Raw genomic sequence first — 9,367 nt, forward strand, 5'->3', positions numbered from 1 at the left:
CCCTCTTGGAGGGTAACAAGGGAAAGTGTTCAGTGCAGATCAGTGAGTAAGCACCAGCCCGCCCGTGCTTACCTTGCTCCCGGAGACCCGGTCCCTCTTGGGAGGGTAACAAGGGAGCCGTCTGAGCACTAGTGACTGGGTTTTACCCCTTTCTCCTGTTCTTCCAGCCTGCTACTCTGTGCTACGCCCGTGCTTACCTTGCTCCCGGAGACCCGGTCCCTCTCGGGAGGGTAACAAGGGAGCCGTCTGAGTACTAGTGACTGGGTTTTACCCCTTTCTCCTGCTCTTCCAGCCTGCTTGCCCTAGGAGCTATATTTTCCAGCAGTACGCCTGTGCCTGTATGGACAGGGACAGCAGATAACCTCCCACAAGACCGAATTCTCAGAGGATCCAACTGACGATCCCAGCACATGCCACGCGGGGGCGCCCCAGGACAGAAGTTGCAACCGCCTTCAACATCTCCCTGCTCCCTACGCCCTACCACCCCACACACAGCCCCACCCCACCCCCCACTCCCCTCCGTGCTTGTCGCCAGCTCGGGGAGAGGCATTGCACCCAATTCCCTGCAGACACCCTGTTCCAGGCAAAGGGAGGCTAGGGACACAGACCAGGACTAGAAGCCCAGGGCACAAAGCAGAAAAGGACTACAGGTCCCACTGAGGCCTCAGCCTAAAGATACCTCTATAGGATCCTGGGTGAGTCACTTCAGGTGCGGGCCTCCGTCTCTGTTCAGTGGGCTGATACCAGTACTCATCTCAGAAGATCAGTGTGAGGATAAAATGAGACTATGTATGGTAAGGACACACAGGGAACGCTCAAAAGATTAATGCTAAATTTTGTTATGTTACATTAACTTTACGGAGCTCTGGAGATGTAGTGGGAGCTCTGGTGGCATAGTGCCTAAGGCATTTGATTGCTAACCAGAAGGCTGGCAGTTCAAACCTACCAGCCACTCCTCAGAAGGAAGACTGGGCAAACTACTTCTCTAAGAGATACCCCTCGCAAACCCCAAGGAGGGGTCACTATGAGTCGGGACCAACTTGAAGGCAGAGAGTTTGGTTTTTTATACTGCTGGAAGATGAGCCTCCTGGGGTAGAAGGCGCTCAAACACAGTGCCCAAAACAATGACGATGAGGACTGGGTACTGTTTCCTTCTGTTGTGCATGGGGTCACCATTTTGTCGGCTGGAAACAACAAATACTGTGGCTTCCCACATGCACGTGCCCAGCCCAGCACTCCCTCCTGAACCCCATACCAGTCCATTCACCTGCCCACTTGATACCTCCCAGTGTGTCCCTGGGGCATTTCTAATCCACCTGGCCAAAACTGAGATCCTGATCCCAGCCCCGAAAAGGCAGCTAACTCCATTCAATGTTTCCCACATTAGCTCACAGCAGTGCTATCCTTGCAGGTGTTCAGACCCAAACCTGGATTCCCCTTTCTCCCAGGCCCCACGAGACCCATCAGCAAGCCTGCCCAGTGCCAGGAGGCGCTTAATAATGTGGTCTGTTGACACAATGATTGACATGAATTGTCCCAAAAAGGCTAAGTTTATATCCAAAGATAAACGGCTCCCCAGCTTCCTAACCCACAGCTTCTCCCAACTGCTTCCCAAAGGCCAGGAGCCTCTCACAGGAGGGATAAGCATCTGGCCCGGCTAGACACATCCCTGCTTTTATTTATTCTACACAACTCAGAACACTCAAGAGACGGGCCTTTGAGCAAGGAAGGAAGGGACTTGCCAGGGGCTGGCTTTACAAAAAAACAACAAAAGTAAACATATGGAGACCCTGGGAAGTAGCCCACTCCAGTGGAGTAGAAAGTGAGGTCCAGGGCCAAAGCTGTGACTTCAGGCTCCAGCTCCCAAGTCTCGAATTTGGAAGTCCCCACAGTCCGCAGGGGCGGGGCTCGAATCCGAATGGCGGGGCTTAGGTCTTGGGAAGGCTCAGTTGGTGGGTTCTGCGGGCCCCACACACACACACACACACACACACGAGAAGGCGTGGTCTTAGCTTCCAGTGTCTAAGAGGAGCTAGACTTAATTCCCCGTGATCCTGGGGACAGGGCCTGGGCCTAGGGGGCGGGGCCGAGCGTGGTCCCTCAAACTCCTGAGGGCAGGAACTGGAACTCAGGAGGTGGAGTCAGGCGCTCAGGAGCTGGAGCCAGGCCCTCAGGAGGCGGAGTCTTGCCTTGAAGGGTGTAGTGGCCCCGTAAGTCAGCCTTCTCACAAGTAGAGCCTAGCCCTCCAGGGCGGAGCATGGACGTGGTCTTTTCGCTCAGGACCCGGGGCCAGGCCCTCAGTGGGCGGAGCCTTGCCTTGAGGGGCGTGGGCAGCACCATCCGGCTGCTCAAAGGTGAATCCTGAGCCTCTCTGGGCCGGGCCTGTCCCTGGGAGCCCAGACCCGCGCGCTCAGGCCCGTGGAGGTAGTGGCTCCACGTTCAGCCAGATGCCACTCTCGGTGCGCAAGATGAGCTCGGGCTTCCGCCGCACCTTGCGAGTTCGGTCCACGCTCAGGCGGAAACGCAGCAGCGTCAGCGCTACCACCACACGCATCTCAGCCATGGCGAAGCTCTGTCCGATGCAGTTCCTGGAAGAATGGGGAACCTAGAAGTCAAGCTTCATTTTGCATGCTGAGGGCCTCCCGTTCCCATCTTGGGTGGGTAAGGGTGAAAATAGGATCCCAGAATCTCTAAATAAATGTAACCTGGGGGTCTGAGTTCAGATTTTCGTGCTGCCTGTTATAGAGCTGTTGGGAGCAGGGGAGACCAGAAGTCGGGGTCTGGCACTGAGTTGGCACTGCTATTGCAGAGTCTGACTTGGGGGCCTCCGGTACATTGAGGGTGCAGAGTGGGCACCAGGACCGTGAGGCGCAGTCTCTGCTCCTTATGGGCACATCCCTGACCCTCCAGGTCCTCGGGGTTCCTCCCACACTTGGCTGGAACTTTACCTGGGTCCGGCTGAGAAGGGCACGTACGCCAATGGTGAGCGCTGCTGCGGGTTATCGGGATCAAAGCGGTAGGGGTTGTACACCTGGGAGCACGAAGAGCCACGGGGTGAGTCTGGACACTAGCTCAGCCATCCCATCCTGCCCCCCTCCTTCAGCCTCTCGGGCCAGCTCAGCTGGATTAAGAGAACCCTGAAGCTGAGCAGGAGGTGACAGCATGTGTAGGTGAGCCCCCCATCACCCCAGAATCAACTCTAAGCACCTCACCCAGCTACACACAAGCCCTCCTTTTCCATTCCACCCACAGTCACTACAATCCATTCCCACTGGCCTCCTCCTGTCCTTCAAGCAAGGCAAACTCATTCCTACCTCAGGACCTTTGCACTTGCCATTCCTTCTACTGGGAATGCCCTTCCCCTTGCTCCTCACACCCTTCCAGTCTAAGCTCAAGCATCTTTTCTTTGTCAAGGCCTTTCCTGATCATCTGAACTAAAGTGCCTGCCTCGGTTTTTCTTTCTTTCATTGCACTTAACCAATATCATATTTATTTACTTGCTTATTGTCTTTCTGGGAGCTCTGGTAGCATAGTGGCTAAAGCACTTGACTGCTAACCAGAAGGCTGGCGGTTCAAACCCACCAGCCACTCCTCGGAAGGAAGGTTGGGCAATCCTACTTCCGTAGTGATACTGCCTTGGAAACCCAAGGAGGGGTCGCTATGAGTCGGGGCCGACTCGACGGCACATAACAACAACAACAACATTGTCTTTCTATACAATACTGTGAGTTCTTTGGGGACAAGTATCTGGCTTGATCATCTCTCCATACTCAGTGCCCAGCTCAGGGTCTAGCACACAGTAGATGTTCAATACATCCTTATTGACCTGACAAATTAACAGTGAGCGATGTGAGCTCTGGCAGTGTAATGCCTAAGCCATTTGACTGCTAACCAGAAGGCTGCTGGTTCAAACCCACCAACCATTCATTGGAAGGAAAACGGGGCAGTCTACTTCCATGGAGATACTGCCTCGGAAACCCAAGGAGTCCCTATGAGTTGGAATTGACTCGATGGCAGTGAGTTTGGTTTTAGAGTTTTTGGTGTGAGTAAGTGGGAGTGTTCAGCCCTGACTTGCTGGAGGCAGGAGTGGGGAGGCCCCACTGGATCAAAGAAGGAGTTGAAAGCAAAGAAGGCCAGAGCTTCCTCACCTTGGCATCTGGCCACACTGAGGGGTTGTGGTGGGTCCCATAGATGCTCACCAGGCAGATGATTCCTGCGGCAAGAAGTGAGGACAGTGGGGCTGAGGTGAGCCCGGCCTCCCCATGACCCACCACTTCTTCCCTGCAAAATTCTGCTGCCTCATCTAATCCCCTGCTTCTCCCTGCAAGGTGCCTGTCACCTCCTGCCTTCTTTGCAGCTTCCATCCTGGACCTACAGAGACTGTCCTCACTCACACATCCAACACTGATCCTGCTCAGCTCAAACACCTCCCATGACTACCTACTCCCATCAAGATCGAGTTCAAGTGCCTTAACCTGGCATTCAAGGCTTTTCACAATCCCTGAGGATCCACATGCTCTTTCACTTCCAGTCTCCGAGGCTCCTCTCCCATGTTTCCTCTTCCAGGAAGCTTACCCTGCATTCCTACCCAGAAAGAGCCATAACTCCACATTTGGGGGTGCCCCAGCTCCTATCCTATCCCTGACCCATATGACTAGAGCTGTCTCTCCCTGCTGTCTCTCCTCAAGACTGGATGATACCCAAGACCTCTCTAGATGCCCACACCACCCAGGGCAGAGTTTGGTCCTTAGTAGATACCTGGAAATAGAATGAAACCAACCCTCCCCACTTGCACCCTCACAGAGCCCATCCTCACCACCCTACTCCTTCCTTTCCACCTAGACTCATCTGCCTCTGTCTCCACACACACATACAAGTGGGTCTCCCACCATTCCAGGGGCACACAGTGAGCTGCCCCATCTGTGAAGACAGTGCACCTTTTGGGATGATACGCCCGTCTGGGAGCTTGACATCCTCTGTGCAGCGGCGTGAGATGAGGGTCACAGGTGGGAACTGGCGTAGACTCTCCTTGATGCACATAGTAATGAAGGGCAGCTGGGTCAGGTCATCCCTGGGGAGAAGGGAGCTGTGACTTGGGGCCAGGCTATGGCAACACCCTCACCCCAAACACACACACACACTCAGGAGCAGCTGAGCAGAGAACCTCAGCTCAAACACCTCCCCTGCCTCCCTACTGCCCTCAAGATCAAGTTAAAGTACCTCAATCTGGCATTCAAGGTCTTTTACAATCCACACCCTAAGACTCTGCTCCATAACCTGCTCGTGAGCTCAGGTGGACCCCAGCTTCCATCATTTGCAGTTGCCCTGTGCACACCCCACTAACACTCAGTGTTATGGATTGAATTGTGTCTCCCCAAATATGTGTTGAATCCTAACCCTGAGTGGCACGAATGGTTAAGCTCTTAACTACTAGCCGAAAGATTAGTGGTTCGAACCCACCCAGGGCTGTCAAAGAAAAGGTCTAGCAATCTGCTCCCATAAAGATTACAGCCAAGAAAACCCTATGGAGTAGGTTTACTCTAACACATGGGTCACCATGAGTCCTTTGCTAGCAATTGCTCTTTCCTGATGACGTGCCCAAAGCCAGCTGAAGTCTTAACAGCCTTGCTTTTAGGGAGTGTTTCTTCTAAGACACATTTGCTTGTTCTTCTGGCACAACACGGTATAGTCAATATTCTTCATCAACACCACAGTATAGATGCAACCTTTCATCTCTTTGGTCTTTTTTTCATTACTTAATCATTATTTACTCATTCTATTTTTACTATCCTATTATTTACTTATTCTATTATTCTTTTCCTTTGAAATTCGAGGCACCACATTGTATTAACCATAACTGTTATTTCATGATCCAGCCGAGTAAACCCTATGGAGCACAGTTCTGCTCTGTAACATACACTTCTGCTCTGAACACGTTGTCACCAATGTCACATATTGTTACCCATGTGTTACCATGAATCAACTTGACAACAATGGGTTTATTTGGGGTTTTTTTTTTATGTGCATTATTATCATCCTCACTGTAAAACAGAAGCTCAAGGAGCTGAAGTGACTTGTCCAAGATCACACAGTCAATACATGCCTTCCCGCCTCACTCCCCCAACCCCAACTGACCACTCCAGTTCATCCAGCTCCCGGCCTCTCAGCACATCCTGAATCTCCTCCCGGCACTTCTCCTGGTATTCCGGGTACTTTGCCAAGTTGAATAGCACCCACGAGAGCCCACTGGAGGTTGTGTCATGACCTGCAGGAAAAGGCAGTGTTGAGTAGAAGCTCCTGGACTCCCTTGAGACAGTGTTAGGATGGCTGAGTAGTCTAAGGTGCCAGACTGAAGTTCTGCTTTCTCTAGCTGGGGATTCTGGTCTCTGGATGGAGGCGTGGGTTCAAATCTCACTTCTGACACAGTGACATATTTAAGGAGCTCTGGTGGTGTAGGGGATAAGGCATGGCTGCTAACCAGAAGGCCAGTGGTTCAAACCCACCAGCCACTTCACTGGAAGATGGGGCAATCTACTTCCATAAAGATTTACAGCCTTGGAAACCCAATAGGGGTCGCTACAAGTTAGAAATGACTTGATGGCAGTGAGTCTGGTTTTTTGGAGAGATAGCAAGGTGCTGTCTTTGGACAATAGTGTCCCTTCCCCATAGCCTCACCCTCAAACATGAAGGTGTCAGCCTCAGCTCGGATGTCTTCATTGGACAGCTCTTTCCCATCTTCATCCTGGAAGGAAGGATTATGAAATGATGAGGCAGAGATGCTCAGCCCACTTCACTCCACCCCCTGCAACCTAGGTATTCCTCCAAAGACAGATACAGCTCCCCTTCTCTCTGAAGCCAAACTATGGGAGGAAATGGTCCAGGCAGGTAGAGGTGTGCAACTTGTCTAGGAAAGAAGGAAGGAGAGTAAAAGGTGAGGGACAGAAGAGTTCACATTACTTGAGCAGCTCCTAACAGCAAGCATCATGCTGGGTACCTGACAACACCCTGTGAAGGGCTTACTGTGATCAGGCTATAAATGGGGAAATGGAGGTTCAGAGAGGGGAGTAATAGAACCAAGAGCAAGATACCCAGTAAGTGATCGGGATTGAAGTCCATGACTACCCAGATTGAGAACCCAAGTTCTGCTCCACCGGGCCACAGAAGCACCACTAATAGGTGACTCTGTCCCTGGGTGGTGGAAATGGTTGACATACTCGGCTGCTAAAACTAAAGGTTGGAGGTCAGAGTCCACCCAGGGGCACCTTGGAAGAAAGGCCTGGCAATCTACTTCCAGAAGTTCAGCCATTGGAGACTCTATAGAGCATGCCACGACGTGGATGAACCTTGAAAACATTGTGCTGAGTGAAATCAGTCAGTCGCAAAAGGACAGATACGGTATGGTTATGTACATGAAATAAGCAGATACATAGAAAGAAAAGATTATTAGTGGCTACCAGGGTGGGAGGAAGGGGGAAAGGAGGAGTTTTTGCATAGTGGGCAGTGAGTTTATGTTAATGGTGGTGAAATGATTTGGAAAAAGATAGCAAGAATGATTACACAGCTTGAAGAATGTAATCAATGTCACTGAATGTACATTAAAAAATTGAGATGAAGTATGCTTTGTTCTATTCTTAGTATCCTATTATTTGCTTATTCTATTATTCTAGAATGTATATGTCAGCACAATTGTTTGAAAAAAACTGAAAATGAAGGAAAGAAAAAGAAAATCTAATACCACGTAGTCCTCTCCTGACACACATGGGGTCACCATGAGTCAACTCGAGGCAACTAGTATACCTCTTCAAGTGTCACCTTTCCTCAGGGTCTCAGGTTTCATCTTTGTAAGTCTTATGTGTTCTGCATCTGACTCCATCCTAGATCTGTGTTAATATTAATATTGAACCTTGTATGCAGTTGGTGCTAAATATATGGGGAGGTGGGCAGGGCTCCACCCTCCACGGCCCAGCCTCACCTTGGCCAAGAGTAGCACATCAATGAAGTCCAAGGTCTTGCCCTGCTTGGCCTTCAGCCAGGCCTCGGCCCCCTGCTCACGCAGTGCCTGCCGCCGCTCCTGGATGACCTCGGTGGTGAAGTGGTGCACAGTGTCACAAGCCTTCCGGAAACGCCGCCCGTCTTCTGTGAGGTAGTAGATGAAGTCGAAGTAGTGGTGCAGGCGATACTGGCGCCGAACCACCAGGGCACTTAGCTCAATGATGGCCGAGATATAATCACTCATCTTCCTGCCAAGAAGAGAAAGGACCATGAGCAGTGGCCCAGCCCCTGGCCCCAGGCCAGCAACACCCACGACTTGGCAAAAGTCACCTCCTCTTCCCATTAGGTGGATGACAAAGAGAGACCCAGATAGGGACAAGGACTTCCAGCACAGACATAGCATCAATAAAGCTAAATTGCTACAACCTGTTGGATGGGAGAAAATGCAATGGAACTTGTGAGAGCAAGAACTCAGTGGAACTGCCTTATTTTTCTGGGTTTTAAACGTTTTCCACTTTTATGGGGGGTGGGGGTGAGAAGAGAGCTGTTACATTGTGAGAAATTGCAGTCAATGTCATGAGACAAAATGTGTATGAACTGCTGTATGGAAAGTGATTTTGCTCTGTAAACTTTCATTCAAATCACAATTAAAATTAAAAAAAATAATAAAATTCCACTTTTGACAAGATGTGGTCTTACCAGTTTTCTATTGCTCTCTATTAGCAGAAAATATTTTTCAGTTTTCCTTCCCAGCACAGGTTCCACCTTTCACAAGTTTTATTGTATTTGCAAACCATATATCTGATAAGGCACTAGAATATATAAAGAACTCTTACAACTCAATAATAAAAAAGACAAATAGCCCCATTAAAAAATGAGCTGAGAATATGAACAGACATTTCTCCAAAGACGCTATACAAAAGACCAATAAGTACACGAAAAAATGCTTAACATCATTGTTGTTGTGTTATGTGCCGTCGAGTCGGCCCCAACTCATAGCAACCCCTCCTTGGGTTTCCGAGGCAGTATCACTACGGAAGTAGATTGCCCCATCTTCCTTCCAAGGAGCAGCTGGTGGGTTTGAACCACTAGCCTTCTGGTTAGCAGTCAAATGCCTTAGGCACTATGCTACCAGAGCTCCTTCAACATTAGCCATCAGGAAAATGCAAATCAAAACTACAATGAGATACCATTTCACACCCACAAAGATGGCTAGAATCAAAGTTACATAATAATAAGTGTTGACAAGGATGTGGAGAAAATGGAATCCCTGTGCATTGTTGATGGAAATGTAAAATGATGCAGCCACTTTGCAAAAAAGTTGACAGTTCCTTAAAAGTTAGAACTACCGACTGGGATCTTAAAAGCTAGCAAG

At 50.2% G+C, this 9,367-nt stretch overlaps 1 protein-coding gene across 1 annotated transcript in view; it reads right to left on the reverse strand.

Annotated features, from left to right (window-relative positions):
• Positions 1 to 2,410: 2,410 nt before the first annotated feature.
• LOC103211690 (cytochrome P450 4F22) overlaps positions 2,411 to 9,367 on the reverse strand; it is a 20,964-nt gene continuing 14,007 nt past the window's right edge. Inside the window, exons 4-10 of the mRNA XM_007957675.1 lie at positions 7,973 to 8,240; positions 6,676 to 6,742; positions 6,136 to 6,265; positions 4,938 to 5,071; positions 4,149 to 4,213; positions 2,949 to 3,031; positions 2,411 to 2,588 (exon numbers count right to left, since the gene is read on the reverse strand). Of these exons, the coding sequence (XP_007955866.1) occupies positions 2,411 to 2,588; positions 2,949 to 3,031; positions 4,149 to 4,213; positions 4,938 to 5,071; positions 6,136 to 6,265; positions 6,676 to 6,742; positions 7,973 to 8,240 (925 nt within the window). The remainder of the gene's footprint in view (positions 2,589 to 2,948; positions 3,032 to 4,148; positions 4,214 to 4,937; positions 5,072 to 6,135; positions 6,266 to 6,675; positions 6,743 to 7,972; positions 8,241 to 9,367) is intronic.

The sequence above is a fragment of the Orycteropus afer genome, unplaced genomic scaffold, assembly GCF_000298275.1.
Source record: "Orycteropus afer afer isolate SDZICR_OR568_19922 unplaced genomic scaffold, OryAfe1.0 scaffold00772, whole genome shotgun sequence".
Lineage (NCBI taxonomy): Eukaryota > Metazoa > Chordata > Mammalia > Tubulidentata > Orycteropodidae > Orycteropus > Orycteropus afer.